The sequence below is a fragment of the Mauremys mutica genome, chromosome 1 (genome assembly GCF_020497125.1).
Source record: "Mauremys mutica isolate MM-2020 ecotype Southern chromosome 1, ASM2049712v1, whole genome shotgun sequence".
NCBI lineage: Eukaryota > Metazoa > Chordata > Testudines > Geoemydidae > Mauremys > Mauremys mutica.
The window spans coordinates 350868061-350895894 of record NC_059072.1 but is presented as its reverse complement, the minus strand read 5'-3'; the positions used below and the strand labels follow the sequence as shown (position 1 = coordinate 350895894).

Genomic DNA, 27834 nt, shown 5'->3' with positions numbered 1-27834 from the left:
AGTAACTGCTCTGAAGCAGGCTGCTCTGGATGAAGCTTTGTCTCGGCCCTGCCGAAGGCTTAGTCTCAGTGTGATGTCACTAATCTGTAACAACTAAATCTGATTTAGTTTAAAAATCCTTAAGTATGTCAGGGTCAAAAGTCAAGGGGTGTTAATGCTGATAGAGATACCCGCTCTGCAAAAATGAGACTTTAATGCCATTTCCCCTCTTTTATCTCCTCCCTGACCCTCTGGCAACTCCAGGTGTGGCATGCACTGTAATCCTCATGTACATACTCTGTACAGACTGCTGGGTGATTGCAGCTGTGTACTTGGCATGGCTGGTGTTTGACTGGAATACTCCAAAGAAAGGTAAGTCGTCGAATGTAGCATGCTGCCTCTTCTTAGTGTGGTAGAGGCTTTACATAGGACATGCCATATACTACAGAATGTACAAAGCTCCTCATAATAGACAGCTATGGAAATGTCTGTGTTGGGAGGAGGCGGGGAATAGAACTCTTTTCAGTTAGTGGCTGGCTTGCCATATAACATAGCTTGTCTGTACATGGTAGGGGCAGCCTGCAGTAGCTGGTGCATACCAGTTACTCCACACTAACTCTGTGTGGCTGCGCACTGTATGCCTTTGTGCACATCAGCCTAATGCACTCTGGAAGTGTACAAAGCTAAAGCACATGAGGGCACTGTTGGTGTGCAGGAGTGCCCGCACGGGGAACTAATGCACAGTGGCTAATGCGCTTTAAATTCACACTCTAGCTTGGTGCGTGCTGACTTCCCTATGTAGACTTGCCCGTATATCCTGCCTAACTGTTGTCCCGGGAAGTGACAGCAAATTTTCTTATCCTTATAAATGTGTAGCCCCTCTCCAAATCCAACTAAGCTCTTGTAGCAATGTGCTCCCCAGGCTAATTACTTGTCTCCTAAACTTTCTTACGAGATTCCAAAGTCCTGTTTGAATCTTGCAAGCCAAATTAAAACCTGACTTGGCGAAAGCCCAGGGGAAGTTGAAGTCTTTACAGTTAAGATCAAGGGGCTGCTTTGGTTAGTGATCCACATGTTGTCAGGGGTTTGAGCCCCTGTCTGATGGGAGATGTGTATATTGACCTACTGTTCTGTGGAAACTAGTTGAGAATGATCAGGTTACTTCAGTTGACACACTTGAATACAGTTTCCCCATGCTTATAAGCTTTCTTAGTAGGAAAAAAGGGCGCTTGTAGCCAGAGAGGGCAATTAGGACCACCAGGCATTAAAGACTTAATGTCTCAGCCAGACTTTAACTCTACATTGCTTTCAATGCAAAAAGATCCTGGCTGAGCTAATGGGACTTTCTCAGGGGAAGAAACTGATGCAAAAGATGGTAAACATGGATGTCTTAATACTACAAACCCCTGTTTTCAGTTCTAGTGTTTACATGGCATTGGAACATGGGGGGGACTTCGGGGTTCAGTTGTCAACTCTGCTATGCAGTTGTTGCCTGAGGCCTGACTCTCTTCAGAAGTGTGGAAGCCAAGGAGAGGTGCAGGTGCTCCATACGTCTGAAAATGAGGCCTTAACATGCTTTTGTGCAAGTCTCTACCTCCCAGGGCTGCAGGGCATCTGTGCTGTCCTGAGATCTTCTAATAGGCATCAGTGGTGTTGCCCTTCCAAACGGCTACTGATATTCTCAAACTGCACTTGCTTCCCTTTTTTCCCCAAGGTGGAAGAAGATCCCAGTGGGTCAGAAACTGGGCCATATGGAGATACTTCAGAGACTACTTTCCAGTACGGGTAAATAACCTTTTCTTGCTCTACTCCTGATTGTACAAAGGGCTCTTCTGTTCCTCTTAAAGATTTGTCTTGTGGTAACCTCTTGGTTGTTGTGTTTAAAAAAAAAAAAACACACACAAAAAACCCTCTTTGACATGAGGAAACCAGCTCTTGTTCTGTACACAGGCCTTACTTATCTGAAACTGAAAAACCAAGATAAGAAAATGTGCTTTACTTAGGATCCCACCATGTGATGTGTATTTCCCCGGAACAGTCTGTCGTTTGCATTGCAAACTTGGTGCATCCCTAATCGATCCTGATAGGAATGTCATTAGTTTCTGAGATGACTCCATTGACTCAAGGCATCAATTTGCCTTGGAGAAATCTGGTGGTACAAGAGTTTCCTATAAACAATGGCTTTTCCTGTTCACCCCTCCCCACTAGCTAGAACATGTGTGACGTGAAGGCTATCCCCTCTGCATCTTGTGCTCTCCATTTCATAGAACACTACCTAAGGCCAAGATCTAGTCCATTGCCTGTAAGGCTCCCTGGTGGAATAGGGGGTGATCACTTCTAAACTTTAATTTTATTATCAATATGCAAAAAGTCCTTGCGGGAGGGGCAAGAATAACTTTTATTGCACCTGCTTGATCACCTGGTAGCCTCCATAAATAGCTGTTCTGTCTCTGGGCTCCTGAGATGCTGTTCAAGTTATTGATAGCCGGGGTTGAGACTTGCCAGTTTTCATTAAGCTACAGCATAGCACTTTACAACTAAAGAATTCAAGGTGTCCTGTATGCCACTTTGCAGTACAAGACCTTGGAATTAGCAGGATTCCACTTCACAGCACATGTGTAGGTAGTAGCTGAGGAAAGGTCTCCATCTTTAACAATGGACCTGCACCCCCGGGGAATGGCCACTGCTGAAGTGGAGCAGGCTGCCAAGTATTTGTAGCTAATTTGGGAGGGACTCTAGCACTGGGGAAGTGGGTGTGTCTTGGACATGGAATCACTCTCCTCTTCTTCTTCCAAATGCTCTCTCATCCTCTAGCCCAGGGGTCTCAAACATGCAGCTTGCGGGGTTATTTTCTGCACCCCACGAGCTCCTCGTGCCCCCCCCAGCATTTAACTAGAGCAGTTCTGGCCCAACCAGCACCAGGGGCAGGGCAGGCTTCCTGCCTGCCCTGCCCCCACACCGCTCCGGGAAGCATCTGGAACCTGGGGAAGGAGGGGCGCAGGGGTGTGGGGCTGTTGCTTCAGACACCATCTCCAGCAGCTCCCATTGGCCGTGGTTCCCTATTCCTGGCCAATGGGAGCTGCTGGGGACGGTGCCTGAAGTAACAGCCTCACACACCCCTGCGCCCCCCTTCCCCAGGCTCTGGACGCTTCCCGGAGCAGCATGGGGCAGGGCAGGTGGGCGGGGAGCCTGTCCTGCCCCCAGTGCGCATCAGGCTGGAGCCTGCCCCTCGCACCCTTCCTGCATCCCAACCCCCTGCCCTGAAACCTCTACTGCACCCTGGCCCTGAGCCCCTGCTGCACCCCTCCTGCACCCCACACCCCAACTCCCTGCCCTGAGCCCCCGCCACACCCCTCCTGCACCCCCTGGGAGCAGGAATGGGGCAGAGTTGGAGTGGGGATTTCGGGGGAGGAGTGGGAAGAGGCAGGGCAGGGCCTCATGGAAGGGGTGGAGTGGGGGCAGGGTCCAGGGCAGCAGGGGGAGGTGTCAGTAAATGTGGCCCTCGGGCCAATGAACTAGTCCTCATGTGGCCCTCGTGCTCATTTGAGTTTGAGACCTGCTCTAGCCTGTGCACCTCCTGCCCCTTCAGCCAGTCCCCCAGCTAATAATAATTCTGATCCAACTAGACTGGTTGCTTGAGGAGAGGAAGGACTGGCAAGTGCATGGGAAGGGAAAACATACATGGAAGTAACCCTGCTGTGCAGCTGGGGACTCTTCAGGACTAGAGGCGTTGGAGCTGGGAAGAGGTTTGTTCTCAGAATGCCTGTTGGAGGAAGGGTAGGTCATTCAAGGTGCTTATTCTAGGAATGCAGTGGTAGCTATTAAAAAGCCAGTATTTGCTAACATATACTATACATCAATAATATTGAAGAATACTTGGACTAGATGACGTCTGTTGGCTTTTTAATGGTGATCCTTGCTGGCCTTAGCAATCAGAAGCATAGCTACAAAACTAAGCACATCAAACAATAACTTGTCAAAAGTGTAACTCCCAGGGTTTTCTAGTAAAGCTTGTTGAACACCTCCTATGGGATTTCTTAGCCCAGATGACTCCCTGCTGACTTGCCATCTCCCTGCAGCTACCTTGGAGAGCGTGTACTACTACTTCACTGGTCCTTGAGCCTTGCATGCAGATGGTGACTCTAGATAAGCGTTGTTTATCAGCCGCACAAACAGTGGAATGTGAAGTCAGCAACTGATTCAGCACAGAGTCGGAACATCTGTGACACAATGTCGTGCAGCAGGCAGGCATGGGGGAAAGAGGATATTAAACAGAGGAAAAGCAATTAGCTTGATCCTTCTGGCTGTCCTCCACTGGCTGTGGATTCAGTCTTGGCTGGGTTGTCCTCTCACCCTGAAGTCTCAGCACCAGGCACCTGCCTCTTCGACCTTGTGTAGAGAGCACAGCTCTTACAAAAATCCAAAGTGGCAAATGGGCAGGACCCCTTCAGGCAGGGCTGTCAAATCTGTGGCCACAGATCCCTCTCGCTGCATCATGCAGGAATGCTGGTATGGTGCCAGCTACTCAGGCTGCAGTACTGCAGCATGTGTAGTTCTCATACAGGGCTCTCTTGAGTCCTCTTGTGTATCCAAATGATTCCCCATCTATTGTCTTTGGTACATAGCTCTGTCTCTGTCCTCTGGTCTTCATTACCTCCAGCAGGACGCATGCTTGGTCTAGGCATGCTATCCATCCCTGTCAGACTGAATACTCCTGCTGGTATGATAAGGGTATAAGGCAGCTGAGCTTTCCCATAGGTGGGATCCCATTTCAATGGCAATGCAGGGGCCACCACCTCTATAGAGAGCTGGGGACAAAGTCCTGGTTATCTAGCCCTGTGCAGCATCACATATCTAATGATCATGGCTGTCCCATGTAAGGAAACAAACAGGGGCACTCAGGTACCTTGGCTGCCAAATGGCCCTGGTACATTTAGAAGCATGTTTGAAAAAGGCCTGTTGCATGACTGGGTAAGGCCTTCTGTAGCTCTTCCTCCCCACCCCCAGGCAGGGTGGGGCTATCGAACAGCCAACAACACAACTAGCCCTTTCTCTCCAGAGATTGGAAGCCATGTGTACCTTTTAAGCAAGAACCGTATTCCTGGTACTTTGGCCTTGTCTGTGTTAGGAGCCTGGCTATCATTTCCCACTGCTGCTGGGTTAGCTCCACTGGTGATAGCAAGTGTCCTTCCCTCCATGCTACAGATTCCCACTTCCCAAAAGAGTTGTTCTCTGCAGAATGTTAGTCACATACACTTGCTCTGAGCGTGGCTGGAAGACGGGCCTTAAAACAGCAGAGCCCAGGAGTGAAGCTGAAGCTCTGAGCACTGCTGGAAAAGCTTTCCCAAGGCTAATACAGACCTTGCCCCTAGCTACTAACACTGAGAGGCAGGAGCATACCATGGTGTTGTAAACCGCTAATATTGTAGTGGGCCTGATTAACTTGAGTGGGTAAGAACACCCCTGTTCTCTCCTGGATCTACTGCCTAGAAAGTGTCCACTTTCCCATCAGAGAGCAGATAGGCTGGTATTGGCAATGGTGACGAGCCAGCATGGGCAGAGTTAAGGTGCGAACTACCATGTCCTAAAAACCTGCTTAGGACAGGCAGGGATTGTTCAATGTTTAAAATCAGCCAGATGTGCACTTGGGTGTGATCTGAGACCAGTACTCTGCAGAAGTGTGTATCAGTGATTCTAATTAGAACCTGGGTTAACTGGCACAGCCATCAGCTGTGGGGGAGTTCAGCAAACGCTAGCTTTAGGCTGGAAGGCTTTATATAAATGTAAGACATATGTATTAGAGCTGCTGGATGCTGATGGGGGGGGGGGTGGGGATTACCTTGGGTATGGAGGGACTGAGACCACTTCCTCAAAGTATTGAGCAGCTAAATATGCCATGAATGGCAGGACTCGGATGTGTTATGGTGTTCACTTTGTCATACGCATGGCTCCTGTGTAATCCATACTCTCCGGTCTGCATGTGGGTGATACCAGACCAGCTACTGCCTCCTTCTAAAATGCTTGCAGGAGCCAGCTCTGACTCCCTAATCACATTCTCTGAAATCAGATCAAAATTTGCTCAGTTTGTCTAGGTCCCACTGCTGCCACTGAAATACTTCACTGGGCTGCCTGTCACCACGTGGCTGAACAGTAGTGACAGCCAAGCTCGCTCTACTGATCCGGACAGGGGGCTGTATTTAAAAGGCAGAAATGACCATGTGAGATGGCATTTATACCTGTAGGGAGGGGCATGCGACCAGGGAGAGAGGCATAAAAAGGTGCCAGCAGCTAGGCTGAGTCCTGACACATATGGGATGTAGGCTTGGGAAGCATCAGGAGCTAGGACAGTGTTTGATCCCGTGGCTGCTTGGGAGTAGGAGGAAGTACAGATATCCTACTGGAAGGTGCTCAAATCCTACAGTATTAACCTGTCTGCAAGGGTGCTAATGGCTTTAAAACCAGCTACTCAGGCTGGTGACTCCCTAAACTGACCCCTGGCTTGTGAATCGCTTTAGCTAGTTCAGAGGAGGGATGTTGGGGGGGCAAATTCGCCATGAGAAAGTGCTGTTTACATTTCTTCAGCCCTTGCACAGCCACATACTGGGTAAAGTGCACAAGGGAGATAGGAAGGGTCCAAGAATCCCTTGTGCTGCCTAATTAAGGCGGAGACGGGCAGGGAAATCACACTGTGTGATGCAGAACTTTGCCCTGTCTGAATCTTTCCCATGATCATTGAGCAACAGTGTAATCTTCAACGTCTGCCTCCAGCTGACAATCAGTGTTTAATTCTCCTACCGTGTCTCTGCTGCTCTGATCTACCCAACCCACCAACATGTTAGTTTTGTAACAGTGAAAGGTGCCGTAGTACTAAACACTTATTTAAAAGCAAACCTGCTTAAAGTGCATAACCATGTAAAGTGTGGGGGGGAGCACTTACTGCCCAGCCCACCACCATCACACTTGTATCTCTGCCATAAGCAAATTGCTATGAATGAAGTATTCCTAAGCTGGGTATCTGGCACTAGAAACAAGGTATAAAATGGAGGCCGTGTGATCTAGTGGCTCAGGTACAGGACTGAGGCCAGAGATCTCAGCTTTACACCCAGCTTTGTCATGGCCCTGCTCTGTGACCTTCACTGTCACTTCAGCTCCATGCTTCTGTTTTTGGCCTCTTTACATATCCCGTCTCTCTAGGTTGTCAGTTCCTTAAGGATGGAGTTCCTCCTACTTGCTGCTATGTATGTACAACGCCTAGCACAGTGGCATCTCTAGCTGCTACTGTAATCCAAATAACTGTTAAATCCAAAATATTTAAAATGTGTGAACAGTGCTTGAAGAGCTCACTCAGTTGAGTCTGCAAATGTGCAGGAGCACGCTACAGGAGAACCTGGCTAACTCCAATAATGGGGCCGGGGGTGGTGTGAGGAATGGTAAAACCTTTTGTGAATTAGCAAGGAAGCCAGTCAGTCATGTTGTAGTTGGGTTTTGGCCATCCCTGTAGCCAAGCTTGCTATGCTGCTGAGTGGAATACTCATGGCTGTGGGCTGTTGCATCTCTTGGGTAGCACTTACAAAGTCTTAGGCATACGAGACCAAACTCTAGTACCGTAAGTCTCTGAGAAGTGAGGCTTGGTCACTAGGCTGTCTGTGCTGCAAGATGCACATAGTGGAAGTTGTACTGTATTTCAAAACTGCTAAGGCTTGGGAAGCAGAGGAAGCTAGACATGAATCCTGTGTCCTTTCTCTCTTTCTGTTAAAGATCATGCCGGATACAAAACTGACCTGCTGCCAAAGGTGTAGGGAATGTATTTAGTGAGGTTAGCATGTAAGGGAACAGAATAACATCAGTTAGTGGGGCAGAAATAAGCTTAGAAAGCTGTTGGCTTAGAAAGGCTTATGTCTGCTACGACTTAATGACTGGTCCTGGAAGCAGGAGTTCTTCAAGCTTAGCAGTGTTGGTAAACTGCAGTCCCAGGACAATTTCTGGAGTTCTGCAGCCTGGGGTGTCTCAGTCAAGAGGAGGTCTATATGAGGCCTAATGTTTGATAATGGCCATCTGGGCCAGGTGCTGTGACAAATAGTTATCTGTATCTGTTAGTCTAGTGGTTCTAGATAGCAACAGACTGCCTTGTTGTATTCTAGAGTCCACTTACCAAGCGTGCTCTGCTAATCCTTGCTTGCTTATCTAGTTATGATCATTACAATCTGATTATTGCATAACTTTGTCTTGTGTCATAAAGTAAAGGTCTTCATTTATGGGGAATTTTCCTGAGTGAAATCAGCATTGGTGCACATAGAATCATAGAATCTCAGGGTTGGAAGGGACCTCAGGAGGTCATCTAGTCCAACCCCCTGCTCAAAGCAGGACCAAACCCAACTAAATCATCCCAGCCAGGGCTTTGTCAAGCCTGACCTTAAAAACCTCTAAGGAAGGAGATTCCACTACCTCCCTAGGTAACCCATTCCAGTTCTTCACCACCCTACTAGTGAAAAAGTTTTTCCTAATATCCAACCTAAACCTCCCCCTCTGCAACTTGAGACCATTACTCCGTGTTCTGTCATCTTCTACCACTGAGAACAGTCTAGATCCATCCTCTTTGGAACCCCCTTTCAGGTAGTTGAAAGCAGCTATCAAATCCCCCCTCATTCTTCTCTTCTGCAGACTAAACAATCCCAGTTCCCTCAGCCTCTCCTCATAAGTCATGTGCTCCAGCCCCCTCATCATTTTTGTTGCCCTCCGCTGGACTCTCTCCAATTTGTCCACATCCTTCTTGTAGTGTGGGGCCCAAAACTGGACACAGTACTCCAAATGAGGCCTCACCAGTGCTGAGTAGAGGGGAATGATCACATCCCTTGATCTGCTGGAAATGCCCCTACTTATACAACCCAAAATGCCATTAGCCTTCTTGGCAACAAGGGCACTGTTGACTCATATTCAGCTTTTCATCCACCGTAACCCCTAGGTCCTTTTCTGCAGAACTGCTGCCCAGCCATTCGGTCCCTAGTCTGTAGCAGTGCATGGGATTCTTCCGTCCTAAGTGCAGAGTCCTGCACTTGTCCTTGTTGAACCTCATCATATTTCTTTTGGCCCAATCCTCTAATTTGTCTAGGTCCCTCTGTATCCTATCCCTACCCTCCAGTGTATCTACCACTCCTCCCAGTTTAGTGTCATCTGCAAACTTGCTAAGGGTGCAGTCCACACCATCCTCCAGATCGTTAATGAAGATATTGAATAAAACCGGCCCCAGCACTGACCCTTGGGGCACTCCACTTGATACCGGCTGCCAACTAGACATGGAATCATTGATCACTACCCGTTGAGCCCGACCATCTAGCCAGTTTTCTATCCACCTTACCGTCCATTCATCCAGCCCATACTTCTTTAACTTGCTGGCAAGAATACTGTGGGAGACTGTATCAAAAGCTTTGCTAAAGTCCAGAAATAGTACATCCACTGCTTTCCCCTCATCCACAGAGCCGGTTATCTCGTCATAGAAGGCAATTAGGTTAGTCAGGCATGACTTGCCCTTGGTGAATCCATGCTGACTGTTCCTGATCACTTTCTCCTCCTTTAAGTGGTTCAGGATTGATTCCTTGAGGACCTGTTCCATGATTTTTCCAGGGACTGAGGTGAGACTGACTGGCCTGTAGTTCCCTGGATCTTCCTTCTTCCCTTTTTTAAAGATGGGCACTACATTAGCTTTTTTCCAGTCATCTGGGACCTCCCCCGATCGCCATGATTTTTCAAAGATAATGGCCAATGGCTCTGCAATCTCATCGGCCAACTCCTTTAGCACCCTCAGATGCAGCGCATCCAGCCCCATGGACTTGTGCTCGTCCAGCTTTCCTAAATAGCCCCGAACTACTTCTTTCTCCACAGAGAGCTGGTCACCTCCTCCCCATACCGTGCTGCAGAGTGCAGCTGTCTGGGAGCTGACCTTGTCTTTGAAGACAGAGGCAAAAAAAGCATTGAGTACACTAGCTTTCTCCACATCCTCTGTCACTAGGTTCCCTCCCTCATTCAGCAAGGGGCCCACACTTTCCTTGACTTTCTTCTTGTTGCTAACATACCTAAAGAAACCCTTCTTGTTACTCCTAACATCTCCGGCTAGCTGCAACTCCAAGTGTGATTTGGCCTTCCTGATTTCACACCTGCATGCCTGAACAATACTTTTATACTCCTCCCTGGTTATTTGTACAATCTTCCACTTCTTGTAAGCTGTTCTTTTGTGTTTAAGACGAGCAAGGATTTCACTGTTAAGCCAAGCTGGTCGCCTGCCATATTTACTTTTCTTCCTACACATCGGGATGGTTTGTTCCTGCAACCTCAATAAGGTTTCTTTGAAATACAGCCAGCTTTCCTCGACTCCTTTCCCCGTCATGTTATTCTCCCAGGGGACCTTGCCCATCAGTTCCCTGAGGGAGTCGAAGTCTGCTTTTCTGAAGTCCAGGGTCTCTGTTCTACTGCTTTCCCTTTTTCCTTGTCAGGATCCTGAACTCTACCATCTCATGGTCACTGCCTCCCAGGTTCCCATCCACTATTGCTTCCTCTACTATTTCTTCCCTGTTTGTGAGCAGCAGGTCAAGAAGAACTTTTTCCCCTAGTTGGTTCCTCCAGCACTTGCACCAGGAAATTGTCCCCTACACTTTCCAGAAACTTCCACATCAACACTTTGTGTGTGTGTGTGTGTGTGTCTCTCTCTCTCTCTCAACCAGTGGCTCTCAACCTTTCCAGAGTACTGTACCCCTTTCAGGAGTCTGATTTGTCTTGTGTACCCCAAGTTTCACCTCACTTAAACTACTTGTTTACAAAATCAGACATGCATACAAAAGTGTCAGCACACTATTACTGAAAAATTGCTTACCGTATAATTATAAAAATATCATGACCCCCCCCCTCAGGTTTGAAACCCTGATCTACTATATAGGAAAGTATAAACAAAGTCATGGTCTGTATGAAATTTTAGTTTTTCCTGACTTTGTTAGTGCTTTCATGTAGCCTGTTGTAAAACAAGGCAAATATCTAGATGAGTTGACATATCCTCTGGAAGACCTCTGGGTACGCCTGTCTGAGAATCACTGCAGTGCTTGTGAATGTGAACCAGTGTTTGTGCACATGAACCCTATAGTGCTCAGCTTTATGAAGTGCCTGCTTGGTCAGAAGAGATGCACGTTCAAAACTCTGAATGTGCATCGTTTAATGCTGGCTACTTAAGCGTCTACTGAAGCCATTCAGGAGCAAAGAGTGTAGCTGCAAACAGCCTCTGCTTAATGCTATTATTTCAAATAAGCACCTGACAATTAGCTTGCTAGCAAAGTCAAAGGTGGCTGCAGGCAGCCTTGCACCATTCGTGCCAAATGAGGCTTGTAAGAGCTTTTCCAGCTTGCTCCCAAATCTCATTGATCTGGCTGGCCTAGTTGGCATACAGAAGAGTATTTTTTCCTTCCTTCTAAGCTGGTCTGCTGCAGCAAAATTGAAGCAGAGGCTCTTGCATCCTGCACTAGACATCACAGATCTTCTTTAATCCCTAATTTCAATAACATCCAGCCCCTCTGCGAGATGGAGTAGATGGGTGTTTCTGCCAAAATGGTAGCGAGACCTTGGGTCTTAGCACTCCCACCTACCAAACTCCAGCCTCTGGGGATACGAGGGGCATTCCTGGCACCAGTGAAGCAGGGAGATGCCCAGCTGGTATCGCTTGCTCCAGACACCTTGGACCCAAATGATGTCAGTAGCTAGCATGCAGCACTGAGAGCTCTGACAGCTTTTACTCTCTGCTGATCGGCTGTTTGCACCAGCCTCTGCCTCAGTCCTCGCACGGCCTGCATCGTTCTCCCTGCCCCCACCAACCCCTTGCTCACTCTCCGCTTGTTCTAACCTTCCACCCCCTTACCCAATGCCTCCTGCTGGTCCAGCGTAAAGAGGAATAAATACGAACAGGAACTAGCCCTGTGCTCAGTCACCCCTGCCCCCCCCCCCCGGCTTCCTTTCCTTCACTCCTGGGACGTGTCTCCATGTGGTGCTGGAGGTGTCAATTCTAGCTCAAGCAGAGCTTGAGGGGTAAGATATAATGTCTGATCTAGTGGGCTTAACAGTAGTGTATGGTGGTGTGAGGGGTGGGAGAGGTGAGCTGGCCCACGCCTGGATCTGGCTGACATGCTAGGTGCATACTAGAGGCAGCTGGCCCATCACACCATTGCAACCGCCACTCAAAGGGTAGACGAACCCTTGGTCTACAAATACATTTGGACAGTCAATGCTTTGGAGCGAGCCTTGTTTCTTCCTAGGTCTGGATGGTGTTCAACCCCTTGGCCCCTAGGCTGCTCAGGCTCTCTACTTGGACTGTGTCCGGTTCCTATGGCTACTTCCCCTTCTGTTTGTGCATGATCTGTCGTGGTGTCAGACTCAACAGCTTCCTGTGCACCCAGGAGTCACGTTCACAACTGCTTTATTAGCTATGGGGAGGAAAGTCCAACCTCAGGGCACTGGGCCGAAGGTCGTAGCTTCAGTCTGGGGGTAACCCTTTTAAAATACCACTCGTTAGTAACCGCTGAACAGCGTGAGGCAAGGGGAAGTGTGGATTTCATGCTGCTGAACTTTGCATTAGGGCACCTTTCACCTAGTGAGGGTTGTAAAATAAGCGGATGACAGCGGTTACACAGGGAGTGGAGAGTGAGGTGTTGAAGGGGGGCACCAGGGAAGCTTTATCTCCATACTAAAGTAGTATGTGAACAGGGGAAAACAAAACCGTGGGCAGTTATGGACTATCCTCTCTCAATCAGCTGGCTTAATCATCTATAGGATCTTGTGGGAAATGCCATGCTCAGACCAGTGGTCCATCTAGTCCACAGTCCTGCCACCAACAGTGGCTTTAAAGGAAGGTGCAAGAAATTCCTCCTGGGTAACTTGTGCCGAGGAAAAGTTTTTCTAGCCTCTGCCAGGTACAGGTTTGGCTGAAGCCCTGACACAGGAGCACTTATCATTCTTCCAAAGCTCTTGTTCTTTTAATTATTATAATTCTGGATTTTCTCCCCCTGCCCTCTGCCTGAGTTTCCCTCTAGAAGCGCCCTTGATTTGCTCGAAATGCCACATCACTCTGGGGTACGGCTTTTAAGAGCGTGGTGGTCGAGGGTCTGATCAGTGATACAGCTCACTAACCTGGCACCTACCCCCTCAGCAGCTACCCCAGAAATAACTGGCTGGCCTTGCCCCATCCTTCTGGGATGCTTTGCAAAGGAAGGGCAGTGGGCTGTGTTAAACTGAGGAGGAGAGAAGGGGAGGATGTAGTTTTCTGACAAGGTTGTCTCGTGTGCCAGACATCCAGCGGGCTGGATGGGGCAGAATGCACAGGCCTACCGGCGCAAGCTTGGATCGAGCGAGCTTGGGTATCGCTAGAACTGTAGATGCAGCGGCATGGGCAGCTCTCCAAGTATGCACCCAGAGTACTGGTGGGACTGTACTCCAGTGGCTACCCCGTCCCACCACAGCTCTGCTGCTATTCTTAGCGAGCTAGCTCCATCCAAGCTAGCTCAGGCCTGTCCACACGTGGGGCAGTCCCACCTCATGACAGTATGGACATACCCGTGGGATTTCTGTAGCCCATTCACAGTGCTCTGAGAAAGGGGGGTGGGGGAAGTAACTGATCACTCCTCATTGCTGCTTCAGCCTCCAGAAGGCTGGCAGGGTTGCAAAAGGGCCTTCTGTCTGGTGGAAGCCCTGACAGGTTAGAGTCCAATGACAAACAGACTGCACTGTAGAGTGCGCTTTTCAGAGCCCCGAAGGGTGTGAACTCCCTCCTAAAGTGGCCTCTTGGAATAAACAAAAGCACGTGGGATTCAGGGTGACAAAGTACAGCTGCTGAGATGAGCCGCCTCTCTTCCCCCTCTCACTGTGGTCACTGAGGCATATAGAAGGGGCAGGCTCTGCATGTGCATTATTAGGATGCAGAAAGGTAACCCAGACCTTGCAGCATCTTTAAGTCTCTGAGCTGTACCCAGAGCAGCCTTACTCCTGAGAGGTATGGCCCCATCCCTTCACAGCTGGGGAAACTGAGATCAAATAACTTGCCCCAAGTCATACAGAAAGTTAGTCGCAGAGCTGGCAATGGAATCTGAGTCCTGCTTCCCTGTGCTCCTCTATTGTCTAGACTACTCCAGCAGTGGGAACGCTGTGCTTAGTTGTTTGTACTGCTAGTCTGCCAGCAAAGGGACAATCGGCTTCAGCCTTCACCCAAGTCAGTGTGTTAAAGCTCCTTCAGTCACCCTTTTAACTGCAGAGTGTCTAAGGCTCTGCAGCTATTAATAAATGTACTATATGTAATTTGTAGACCCTGAGGCTGGTTAAACCAAACTGCAAGTGTACTGTGGCCACCTTCCTTGCCCAGGCCTACTAGTCATACTTGCTACCTGTCTCCCTCCCCCAGTACTAGGGCAAGAGAAATCGGGTACTGCTATTTTAGCCATAACTGAATGTTCAGTCTCTCTCCACCCATTCCCCTCCATTTAGTTAACTTCTTTTCAGGAGTAGCAGGTTTTCCATCTCTTGGTCTGGCCCCATAACTCTTTCTTGCATCCCAAAGCCATAAAGATGTGGAATGTCCTTCCTGCTATGTCCAGGTACTGGAACAAAGCACTCCAGTGCCAATTAATGATGCACAGCAGTTTGTTCAGTAATGGAGTTAAATGCAAGAAGATTGCATCCGTTTCTTTCTCTGCTGATGAGACATGAAACAGTTGAGCTTTAAAAACACATGGTGCCTGAGTCTCTCCGATTGTGAGTGCTAGAATATAAGCAGCTCTTTAGGGCAGGGATTGTCTTGCTCTAGGTTTGCACAGCACCAGGCACCATGGGATCCTGGTCTGTGATTGAGGATCTTGAGTATTAGTGCAGTACAAACCATACATAATTGAGCTCTTCAGAGAGCTCGTCTAGAGATTGTCATTCTGGGGGCTCATAATCAGACCTTTTGGGGATTTTTCCTCCAGAGAAGGAAAAGAGTTACTTTGTCATCTTGCCGGCTTTTGTTTTCATGAGATTAAAAGGGGGGAAACCCTGAAAAAATATTGCCCTAATTTATGAAGCAATAAGTTTGAATCTTGGCATGGGGATGGCACTTAGCAAAACAGGGTCCCCTCCTGCTCAAGAACTGTGGCTGCTACCTAATGTAATAAATCTCTGAGCATCTTTATAATGCTGCTGGGATATTAGTCCCACAGAATTTATAACAGTGTATCAGAGGGGTAGCCACGTTAGTCTGGATCTGTTAAAAGCAAAAAAGAGTCCTGTGGCACCTTAAAGACTAACAGATGTATTGGAGCATGAGCTTTCGTGGGTGAAATGTCTGACGAAGTGGATATTCACCCACGAAAGGTCATGCTCCAATACTTCTGTTAGTCTTTAAGGTGCCACAGGACTCTTTGCTGCTGTTAGAAAGAGTAAGTCCCTGGGGAAGATGATGATCCATACATTTAACCTGCTGAAGTATCATTCATGTGCTTTTTTTCAGAACAAATATGTTGTTGTGTGGTAGATTTGTTTTTGAGAGTACCGTCCTCTGTTTGATTCAAACTCCTGGGCACTTGATCAATTGCAATGTATTAGGTACTTTTTGGTGATCTGGAATCTTGGCAATTCAGGACAACATGACTTGACTTCTATTGCCTAGAAATCTCTTTGCTTAAAATGTGTTGTGATAGTGCAAACCTACTTTCACCAGATATTTGGAAAGCTTCTGCATTCTTTCAGATACAACTTATTGCATGTGCATACAAATGCTAGGGCATTAGATTTATTACAACACATGAGGCCCACAGAGATGCGTTTTGGTGCTTTATAGTTTAGTCGAGCCATGTTGTCATATCACCAATAAACTTTTTGGTGTAAATCAGCTATGGTGCAACATTATCAGGTTTTTTTGGAAAGTTTCTCTGCTCTTTCAAATACAACTTATTATATATTCATACCAAGGGCCATATTCTGCCTTTGGATCTGAGAGATTTGTAAGCTCTTTGGAGCAGGGACTGTCTTTTTGTTATGTGTTTGTACAGCACCTAGCACAATGGTATCCTGGCTCATGACTGGGGCTCCTGGGTGCTACCACAGTACCCATACATGAGTGCAGCTCCCACTGAAGTTAACTCATTAAACTGACTTCAATGCAAGATGCATGTAGATATCGGAGGGTAAAATTTAGATTGTGGTGTGTTGTACCATATACTACACCAGAGCAGCTAAAGTTTCTGCCTTTTTGGAACCTGGCAGAATCTGTACAATCTTATTCTGAATGCGCCATCTGAAACAAAGCCAGTCTCTCTGCTCCTGCATCCACCAAGGAATTCTAGTCAGTGATCCCTGTTCTGCCTTGTGAAAGACCAGTTGATAGCTTGTATAAGGTTTCCAGGCTTTAATGGCAGAGAAGGTCACTCACAGATGCGAAACCATGCAGTACTCCTATGCTGTGATTACAGGGTCAGTGAACTGCATGACAATTACTTGATTTTCTTTCCCAGTCAGATGGCTTTTCATGGGGGTGTTCTGTGTGCTAAATGGTAGCACGTTCATTGAGTACATGAAACCAGTTTGCAACTGGCATGGCTTCAGGCAGGCCGTGGATTTTTCTCTGCACTTTGTTTGCTATGTGTGGCTGAGAACTAAGACGCGCTGATGAAATTTGAATTTGTCCAGGAGGGATTGATTCTGTGCCAATCTTTCTTCTCCCTATTTTCAAATGGCCAGAAAACTCTCACAACCTTGAATCAAGAAGGCTTGTCACTTGGATTCCTGTACAGTTCCTCCAGGAATTGAACAGTGCCAGCCACTGGTTATGAAAGTCTCGTGCACCCACTCTTGGCATTTTAGAAGAGTTGGGAAAAGATGGGATCACTTAGGAAAGTAAAGATCTAACTAACATGGGAAGAAAAAATTACAGAAACTGTCCGCTACCAATCAAGTGCAAACTATGTTGAGGCTGCTTATTTGGGGAGGTGAATAAATGTGAACTGCTCTAGAAGCGCAAAGCAGCAGATGTGGGTTTCAGGGAGTCAGAGCCTGCATTCAGGTATTCAGCAAATTTAATTTTGCTAGCAGCTACAGGAAACGAATACAGGAAATGGTTTTCCCCAGTTCCTGTGCAATAGTTCAATCTAAAGGGCTTTGTGGCACGAAGTACAGCCTCTGCTTCCAGGACTGCAAAGAATAGGATTTCAGGACATGAGGGATGGCAGGAGGGGCATTGAAGGGAAATGTTTTTTGCTGAAACACAATCATTCCCTTAAACGTGGCACAGTGAGCATGTGGTCCCATGATAGGGAACACACCATTCATACAATATTTGCCCCTTAAGTGTAGGGAGCCAAAAGGATTTTCTTGTTGAACCTCTCGTTTCCACCATCCTGCGTGAATTCAAAATGGCATGTCCTGGATTACCTTGGTGGTTGGTGATGGGAGGTAAATTTCTGGGCTGGGATCAGAAGATCAGCATTGGTGAATTGGGCACTGATGCTTTGCGGATTTCAACATTTTAGTGTCAAACTTATTTTTCAAAACTCCTTTTCTCTTGGCCTTAAGCTGTCTCGTGCAAGAGAATTTCTGCATGTAATTTCGCTGGCATTTTAAACAATTGTGTTAACGTCACGTTCCTCTCTTTCTCAGCTGGTAAAAACCCACAATCTGCTGACCAACAGGAATTACATTTTTGGCTACCACCCACATGGAATTATGGGCTTGGGTGCCTTCTGCAACTTCAGCACAGAAGCCACTGGTGTTGGCCAGAAGTTTCCTGGGATCAGACCGTACCTTGCGACACTAGCTGGGAACTTTAGAATGCCTATTTTGAGGGATTACTTAATGTCTGGCGGTAAGAGCAAAAGATCCCACTCCTTTGTCTCCCTCTCCCCACCTAGCCACTCTCCAGATTCTGTCTGTCTCCCCCCCCCAACGCCCCCCCGGTCTCTATTGCAGCATCCAAAGCTTGAAGCTGAAAAAGCAGTTTATTTCCAGAATCTCCTTCCTCAGCTTGTTCTCAGCTTGCCTGCTGGAGCGGCTGAGACTGGTTTATTTTAATAGAAAGACAAAGGTGCACTGAAGCCCATATTTGGGCTAAAGGATACAATAAGCCACTTCATCTCCTAAGATCTATTGAGCATTTGGAGGTGGTGAGAAAAAACAGGCCAAATTTATGTCTAGCAAACGTAAATGTTCTCTTTAGTGCTTGATTATTTTAGTACTGTGGTTAACTTTGCTTCTCAATCCATTTACAGTAATTACCAAAAAGGCTATAGAAAATTGGTAGTTGTGCCTTTAAGGGGGAAACGTGGACTATTAACTCCAATGGCCAGGAAAAGAATGCTAGGGTAGGTCTGTACTACAAAAGCGACATTGGCGCTGCTGCGCTCCTGTAGTGCTTTGAAGAGGGCTCTCCAATAGTAGCTGCTCCTCCTCTGCGAGAGGCTGTAGCTATGTTGGCTGGAGAAACTCTCCTGCCAACATAGCGCTGTCTCCGGAGGGGGCTACAGGCAGTATCATCATTTTGCTCAGGGGTGTGGATTTTTCACACCTCTGAGCAACGTACTTGTACTGAAATGTGTGTAGTGTAGACTTGGCCTTAGGAAGTATTGTTAGCTCTGGAATGACTCAGACATGCTCTGTGTGGCAGTAGGCGGTGGTGAGGTTACACTTAGGGCTTGACTACGTGAACATTTAGCTTGTGGCAAGCTGGAGGTGTGTGAATCTAGCCTGCCATGGACTGTCCACGTGCAATGCGGTGATTTGCATTAACAGTCTGCTCAGGTGCTTTTATCTTGTCCTTTTTTTTTTTTCAGAGGGCTAGCTCCAAGCACTGCAGTGAATTGTGTGCGTGTGTACACGTACACACACACACCCAGTAGAGTGCACACACAGACCATGGCAGGCACTGTAGGGTAGAGTCCCTCCATGGCTTGCTACCAAGGAGGGATGGTCTCTTGCTAACCTGCCTGTCATGCGCTACTTAGCTACCTACCACAGACAGACTAGGTAATGGTATTATTTCAGCTTGCAGCTGTTCCATAAAATGCTTTTCCTCTTCAAAAGGAAGCTGTCTCTCTGTTTAGATGGGGCTGGGGGAATTAACCAGTGAAATTGCTCTTCCTGTGTTGCACTAACACATCTCATTCATTCCGATCTTTAAATCATGTATGTTGTAGGTTCTAGTGAGAAAGCGGTCACTGATTTCAGGAAAGTACGAGTCATTTGACTGTGTATTGTGTTTTAGTGTATCTGCAACTTAATTTAGGAACAAGGACACTTTTTCTAGGCTGTTCATGTTTGTGAGAATAACCTTACCATACAATCCCTGTATTTCAGGAACCTGAGAATATACTGCATTTATTTGGCATTTGTCAATTAAGTGATTTTTAATAAAGCTGGAAAATAAATCCCCCTTTTCTACTTCTGATTGGAATTTTAAGCCCCTTGGAGCCAAGCCTGGCACTAATTCTGTAAAGCATTATGCCCCCCTGTAGGGCTGTATAATGGATGGTATTCACCTACTCTCCTGCAGACTGTACCCTCATCTTTGCCAGCACTGGGTTCTTAGGACAATTATGCTGCAGTACTGAAGGCAGCACCAGAATACTTTTTCACCATACATCCTTTCTAGTTTGAGAGCAGAACAGAAAGTGTCTAACTTGCTTTAACTTCTAGCACTCTCCACTTTAAAAAATGTTAGAAAAATGCGCTAGTTCTTTGGCTAATTGACACTGGAATAAAGAGATCCCAGTGTGAAGGTGCACTGTGTGCATTTCTTGCTTTCGTGTTGCATTCTGGGGTAGAAAGCATCTTTCCAGGGAAATGAGATTTCTTTCCCCACTATTTCCTGTCTCTCTTCATGGTTTCACACTCTGTCCCCCCAGCAAAAACCATTACACATCCATTACAATATTCAGAAAATCCTGCTAAATTGACTGAGCACTCACACTTTATTGAAGGGAGAAAGTTTAAAACTACTCTTGTGGCTACAAAATTCAGGGGCAGGATTTCTCCCTTAAATCAGACAGACCTATGGCTCTTAGACAAATGGGCATTCATCTCTGAGTGCAGAAGTGAGCCCTTGTGTGCTAGCAGTTCCAGCACTACGCCAGTGAGCAATATACCAACTGATAGGGTAAAGTTCAGTGCCCACACACCAGAGCAATTATGTCCTATAATAGCAAAAGGCTGGTGGGATTAGGGGCCTTGTACTGATGTAAGACTAGTGCTGCATCTATAGGTTTTTAGGCCTGGCTTTTTAAAGGTATTTGGGCATTGCTGTGCATCAATGGAACTTAGATGCTTAATTGCTTAAATCCCTTTTGAAAATGAGATTTAGGTTTCTAAATCACTTAGGTGTTGCAATGTTGAGCTCAGCATACCCATGTGGCTTTAAAAATCTTTAGAGTTCATTTTGGCCTGTGGGGATTTCCTTTCTAAGGAGATGGTTGGCCTATTTAGGACCATCCAGCTGGTCTATAACAGCTGGAATTGAATAAGTGCCATCTCTCACCCTCGGGGATGGGGTGGGGGGGGAGATGCTCTTTAAAAGCTGGGGATTGTGCAGCACTTTGTGTTTTCAAAACCAAATGTCTCTCCTTACCCACTCATCTTCTGCACTGCAAACGTCAAGTCTTCAGTAATTCCTAGCCAGATTTTTCTCTCCTGGAATGCTCAGGTATCTGTCCTGTGAACCGCGACAGCATAGATTACATCCTGTCCAAGAACGGCAGTGGAAATGCAATTGTCATTGTGGTTGGAGGAGCTGCAGAGTCCCTGAACTGCATGCCAGGGAAGAACTCAGTGACTCTGAAAAATCGGAAGGGATTTGTGAAGCTGGCTCTACGACACGGGTAAAGGAGAAATCCACTCTAATCCATAACACTTCAATTTCCAGCACATCTGTGGGAGTAGATTTATAACAGCCCCCCCTTATGCTCTTCCTCAGTCATTACACGAAGCAATGAACTCCTTGGATTCACTCTTCCCTTCTGAGACATTTGCACTCTTCCCATATTCTGTATGCCTGATTTCAGGCATGAGAGCTACTTCTTGCCTTTGGGGCTGTGTGTACATGGAACAGTTTGCTGTAGAAGGAACTGGCCTAAGGTAGTGGAGATCTTTTGCTTGTGCCATCTTCCTTTGTTCTTGGTGCAAAAGCTGTTTTATATTAAAGCATCTACAGTTGCCACTGTGCCATCTGCACAAATGCAGTAAGACTCTGCTGTTCCAAAGCCTGTATTGTCCTTTACTTTGTTCCACTTCCACAGTATTGTTCTACCCAACCCTGAAATAGGAACCAGATTAACTTTGTGTGTGCACACCTATATGAAACTGGCAGTTCAGGTGCTTGCTTCAGTCCTGCCCATGCAGCTCTGGTTGCGTATGTGATTGGTGGATAGTTCACCTTTTTTCTGATTTGGGGGTTGTATTATGGTAACGCCTAGTTGTCTCTAGCTGAGATCATTGTGCTAGGCATGCCGTGCACTGTACATGTACATGGGCAGTCCCAGCCCCGTAGATCTTGCAATTTGAAGAGACAAGACAAAGCGTGGGATTTCCCCCTGTTTTTTCTCCTTCCTTATGGAGGAGAAACAGATTAAACGATTGGCCCAAGGAATCTGTAGCAGAGCCTAGGAATTGAACCCAGATCTTCTGAGTCTGTCTGCCTGCCTTAATCACAATCCCATCCTCCCTCTCTAGTTTAGACTCTGTCTTCTGATGATTTGTACAACTGACCAGGGCACCCACGGGAGCATATTGCATATTGCAAACCATAGTAGCTCCTAGCAATAGTGAAGGCTCGTTTTTGGATGTTGCAGGCAAAGTTGCAGTGAATACAGTGTGCAGAAAATCAGCCGGAGCCTCTTCTGCTGCTCTTCTTTGTTCAGGCATGTGTCTGGCATTGAGCCTAGAAGCTGATTTCCAGCCTCTGGAAGGTTTTGACTCTCATCTTGTTTCTTTCTTTGTAGAGCGGATTTGGTCCCGGTGTATTCGTTTGGCGAGAACGATGTTTACAAGCAGGTGATCTTCGAGGAGGGCTCCTGGGGAAGATGGGTCCAGAAGAAGTTTCAGAAACACATTGGTTTTGCTCCATGCATATTCCATGGCCGTGGCCTTTTCTCTTCCAACACCTGGGGATTGGTACCTTATTCCAAGCCCATCACCACTGTTGGTAGGCACTGGATTTGAACATGTACATGACATACAGCACCGCACTGTTCTATTGGGCTGGAGAAGAGGCTGGTTTAGTAGACTGTGCTGAGGTTAGGATAACTAGACTCCCTGGATCGAAAGGCTCAGATTCAAGCAGGGTGAACTGAGCCTTTTATCCTTTCTTGCAGTGACCATGTTGGTTTAGCAGAAGTTGTTTCACTGGGTTGCTCTCTGGAATCCAGATCTGTGTCCGGATCCCATTCCAGACTGAGTGTTCTGGCACTGAGCCCCCTCTTTGTTCTCGCCTCCCAAAGCACCAAGCTTTTCAGAAAGGGAAAAACAGCCCAGTTCTATGCAGGGTTTCTCTTACTGTAGCTGGTATGTCAGGTCTCTAATTCATCAGTTTTAAAAATTACAGCAGTTACTTGGACCTACCAGAAACTGAGACTCTGGAAGTCATCTTACAGGATCCATAGTGAATGGAAAAATCCATCCTATGGCAATTGCCTAAGCTCTGCAGACAGTCCAAAGTTATCAGTTTCCCTACTGTCCCCTTTCTCTCCATGTGGATCCTATGTGAATATCTTATTTACAGTATTGTAAGGCAGCATCTCCCTTTGACCCAGATAAGAACAGCACATGAACCAATAGCCAACACAGCAGAGTTGAGAAGATCAATATATTTGGCATGGACCACCCAGGAAGAGTTCAGTGAGCTAGAATTTACCTTTCAGCACAGGGTAATGCATAAGCTGCACTACCCCAGGCATTGCACCAGGAGGCACTGTATTCCTGAGACATTCGGTTAAGATGCAATTACTCCTCCTTACTCTTGAAGGGGTAGTAAGTTACTGCTGGTCTGTAACAGCAGAAGTTGCTACACCCTCTGGTGCATTGGCAGCAAAATTTGCACTGGTATAACTTTTGATTCTGCTACATCTACTGTAATTGACTACTAATGACATGCTCTGCACCACTGGAAACCAGGGATTGTGCTGGTGTGACTTGCACTCTGACACAGAGCTCGCTGAAGGCAGTGGGAATCTTTCCAATAATTGCAAGGGGCTTGGGATAACCCCCTTAGTATGTTAAATTGTTCTGTTGCAAGCCCTGTCTTACACCATTGCAGGGCATCTACAGCTGGGGCTGCACAAGTGTAGCTACACCATTGCAAAACTCCACCATAGATAGGAGTCTAGACAATGCAGAAACCTCAGACCCTCTATTGGGCGAGAAACTGTCTAATGTTCTGGATTTTGTTTTTCATTTCAGTTGGGGAGCCTATCACCATTCCTAAAGTTGACCATCCGAGCCAGAGGGAGATAGACTTTTATCACAGCATGTATGTGAGCTCTCTGATTAGACTCTTTGACAAGTACAAGACTAAATTTGGCCTGCCAGAGACTGAGGTATTGGACATCAACTGAGAGAACAACGTTTGACCTGGTGGTGACCTGCTCGAAATCAGAGTTGGAGATGATGTCTCCAGAAGTCCACATTGTTTTTGTTCTATAAAGCTGAAAGCATGTGTGGATGGGTGTCTGTTTTTAAAGGAAAAAAAGTTGTTAAACTAGTCAAATGTTAGACCTTTTTAAAAATAAAAAAAAATCTTGCTTCAGATGCATCCCATTACAAATTGCTATCGCTATCAAGAAGAACACTACAATTTCCCACAGCTGTGGGAATGAGGACAGAGGAAAACATGATTCCCATTGTAATCTGCTATACAATATTTCTGATGGCCAATGATGGACTTTAAATATTCCCACTGCTACAGATTCTTACCAGCAGTGGCAGATTCTGCTGGGAGAGTAGGGTCCATTTATTTTGCAACCCAAAGAAAGCACTTATTTGATTTGATAGTGACCCCGGTATTGTAGCTACATTGCACAAGAACTGCTTTTAGATGTCGTTACATAGCACAAGGGCGTTTCTGGTTGGGAAAAGCCCCTTCTGAAAGCACAAACAATGCAATTTGATGGTTGGGCCCTGTTTTTATAGCTTCTGGTGTGCATGGGGTTGGAAACCAAAAACTTGTAACTCCAAAAGACCATGTTATTTCCATGCAGTATATAGTGTATTTGGCACCCTATTTTTTAATTTTTGAATGTCTTTATAAACAGATCTGACTTTAGATGGTACTTGAATGTGTGTTGTATGAGAATGTTGGAAGCGCTCAGTATTAGCCAGCAATACTTTAAACAAACTCTAGAAGTATTGGGAGGTGCAATTTTTATGTGAATGTAACAATGGCCCTGATCCTGCAAACACTCAGGGATGTGCAGCAGGGTGAATGCGACGGGGCTGTTCCTGTGCATGAAGTGATGCATGTGTTTGCAAGATCAGGGTCCACATGTAAAGTTCAAAGATGAGTTTATAAAAAATTATAATATATTCCATGCTGTGAATGTAAGGAAGTAGCCTTTCTGCACAGGATATACGTTTATTGACTGTTTTTAAATGTTTGTTTATAAAATGTTTACATGGATGTTGACACTGATGCTTATAGTGAGATGAGGTGTGTGTGTGTGTGTGTGTGTGTGTGTGATTTAAAACGTTGCACTACTGCATGTGTAACCTGCCTTCTTCAACAGTTAATTGTTGAATGTATTGAAGCTCTGAAATGTGCCTTTGTATTACGCAAGAGGACAGTCCTGGAATCTTGCATCACAACTAAATGTTTCTCCTTTCCTATTTGATGGAATATTGTACCATATCCAAACTTTTTGTACAAATTTATAGAAATAAATTTGAGCAAAAATAGTTCATACCCTCTTCTCCTGCGCCATGGCTCTCTTCTGCATCGTACAGATGTGTAACAGGGTTCCTTAAATGTTATCTGTGGTTATTTGGTTTATTTTATTTAGACTGTGTTGCAAGTGCTTCTCCAACACACTCTGGGTGCATGTGCATTAGGGCAATGACAGCCTACAGATTAACCAATAGTAAATCTTTAACTCTTCCCCTCTGAACCTCTCAGAAATTAAGCACTTACTTCCCAGAGATCCTTCATGAGACCCAGGTTTGGAATGCAGCCTTGAAAAGTGCTGAAACTCCGCTTGTGAGAATCTTACACATCATTTACTACAAGTAGTGTTCTTATGGGTGCTCCACTGTAGGGGTTTCTGCAACCCTGCGCTGCTGATCAGAGAACTTTTGGTGCATGTCCTGCTCCTCATGTGCAAACCCACCTCAGTTCCTTCTCAACCACCCTTGGCTAGGGATGGAGCTATAGCTGTCCAGTGGTGGCTCACTAATGCTTTTAGAATAGCTAATTTTTAGCTTCCCTGGAAGCCTCTTTTCTTTCTTTACTTTGTTTACATTTTATTTTGGACATTGCCTTTTTAATAAACTTTTGTCTTTTGCCAACCCCTTGGTATGCCCAAGCCCCCTCTTCTCCCTCCCGGCTTCAAAAAGTGTCTCAGTTGCAAGGAATCTATCCTGGTGACTGATGGACACTCCAAGTGCATTCACTGCCTGGGAGAGAAACATTCCACAGAAGTGTGGCTTGTGTCAGCAACTGAAGCCCAGATCCACAGAAGACAGAGAACTGAAGCTCAAACTCCTACTCAAGGAGTCAGCCCTTCGACTTCCTGAGTCCCAGCGGGAGCCCTCACCACAAGGAAGGTGAGCGAGTGCAGACTCCCACCAGCCACTCACACAAGATCTCTAAGGCGAGGCCCAGGAGTCCCCATAGAGAGCCACAATTGAACTGAATTATCTCCACCTCGATCAGTGTCATTGGTACTGACAGAACTGAACCCATCTAAATCTGGTACCCAGGGCACATGTGGTACCAGACCAACAGAGCTAGTTCCTCTCAATGCCCAACATGTACAAATTACAATGCACATACATACACCTACCATACAGAGCTATAATAATTTTGTCCTGGACATTGAAGATGGTTGCGGTGAGCCCTTGAAGTCCTAGAGTTAGGTCATTCAGGCAAGAGAATATATCGGACAAGTAGCCCCATCGTGAGAGCCAAGCTGTGTCATACAGACAGTGAGTGGGAATGGGTCGTCTGTCAAGAATACCTTGAGTTGGGCATGAAGTTCAAAGCAATATGCCCTCTGACAGCTGTCAGACCTTCTTGTGGAGCAATAGTGACATGCTGGCTCCCCATCTCATTACAAAGAGTGGAAAAGCTGCTGGAGTTCAAGGGTTGAGCTTTTATAAAGTTTACAGCCCTGTCCTGCACCTCTTTCCAGTTGGCGGGTGTGCTTCCGGCAGCAAGTGCTTCCCTATGTATACTGCAATGCCCCTGCATCGCATTGGGAGCGACTGCTCTGATATGTCACTATGCTTACCAGTCATTGGTTTTGTGGCATCGGTGCAGATGCCAATACATCCTGACCCAATGATACCATGTTTTTGTGAAGTTGTCAAGCAACCAGAAAATCTCCTTCGCTGGTCTGGTAGGCAGCAACTGGAAAAACAAAATGTCCTCCTGTATTGCACCTTTGTAAATATACCACATGTACACAAGAAGGTGAGCTAAGCCTGCTGTGTCCATGGATTCATCCAGCTGCGGAGCAAAGTACTGGCTACTAGTGATTGAGTTAGGACACCCAAGGCCATGTCATCAATTCAGCGAGCCGCTGTTACTTGATGGCAGGAACTGAATGAATTTTGGGGCATAGTGCTTACCATGGCTGCAGCCACAAGCAGTAGTAGTTCCTCTGCTACGGTGAGATTTTTCTGATTTCACAATACTGTAACTTACTAAATATGGTGCTTTGAGGGCCTTAATATTGTCAGCAGCAGCAGAGCACAAAACTTACTTGTTTGTCCGCTTGAAAAATCCTGGTGGTTTGGCCTTGTGGTGCTCCTGTTTTTGTTCCCAAATGTCTGCATAGAAGAGATGGTTTTAGGCTGTTATTCGACAGAACTACGCTACATCCCACACTCTGTGGCTGAGGGTATTCATTGTCTCCAGTCCAAGTAAATCCCATGTTGATGTACTTTGTCATTTATGTCTTTGATATAGATCCTGTTTTGTGACTGGTGTTGGTATTTCACATCACAGGCTGAGATCTGTACATTGCGTCAGTAGTCGGCGTCTCACCGGTGATTTCAAGAAGTTCACAGATCTTGGCAAAACAAATGTCATCACTTCACTGCTCAACACTGATCTCTTGTGTGTTCTTAACACTACCTCTCTTTAGCCGTTTGTCCATATTTCACTGTTATGGACAGATACAGTTATAGTGCAACCCTCGAGTTTTCTAGCAACATCACCAACTCACCTAGAGCCTGTGTGCGAATGACCTGCCCAAAGTCTCAGATCTGGGATTAGGATTCTGAAGCTCTTGGCTTCAAGCCCCAACCCTGAGGCCTGGCTGGTCCTCTGTGTACTTGGTTCAAGAGATACTCCATTACCAAGGCTCCGAACAGGGAGAAGTCAAGCTCCTGATTAATTGCATTGAAATTCCAAAGCAGGGAACAAACAAAACTATTCCCAGGTATGAGAACTGCTTAGGAAGGCTGGAATAGCTGGAGGGGAGCTGTCATAAACATACAGCTAAGGGTAGCATAAAATCCCTTTTTACCCTCTAAAGGGTTAATTCCTCTTTTACCTGTAAAGGGTTAAGAAGCTCAAGTACCTGGCTGGCACCTGATCCAAAGAACCAATAAGGAGACAAGATGCTTTCAAATGGGGGGGGGGGGGGGAGGGAAGGCTTTTGTTCT

At 46.4% G+C, this 27834-nt stretch overlaps 1 protein-coding gene across 3 annotated transcripts in view; it reads left to right on the top strand.

Annotated features, from left to right (window-relative positions):
• Nucleotides 1–24908, top strand: part of DGAT2 (diacylglycerol O-acyltransferase 2) — a 39021-nt gene extending 14113 nt beyond the window's left edge. For all 3 annotated transcript variants that reach the window (XM_045021519.1, XM_045021528.1, XM_045021538.1), the window contains 6 exons: nt 244–351; nt 1694–1764; nt 17629–17833; nt 20663–20837; nt 21957–22159; nt 23413–24908. In XM_045021519.1, coding sequence (XP_044877454.1) covers nt 244–351; nt 1694–1764; nt 17629–17833; nt 20663–20837; nt 21957–22159; nt 23413–23567 — 917 coding nt within the window. In that variant the 3' untranslated portion in view covers nt 23568–24908. The remainder of the gene's footprint in view (nt 1–243; nt 352–1693; nt 1765–17628; nt 17834–20662; nt 20838–21956; nt 22160–23412) is intronic.
• The last annotated feature ends 2926 nt before the right edge of the window (nt 24909–27834 follow it).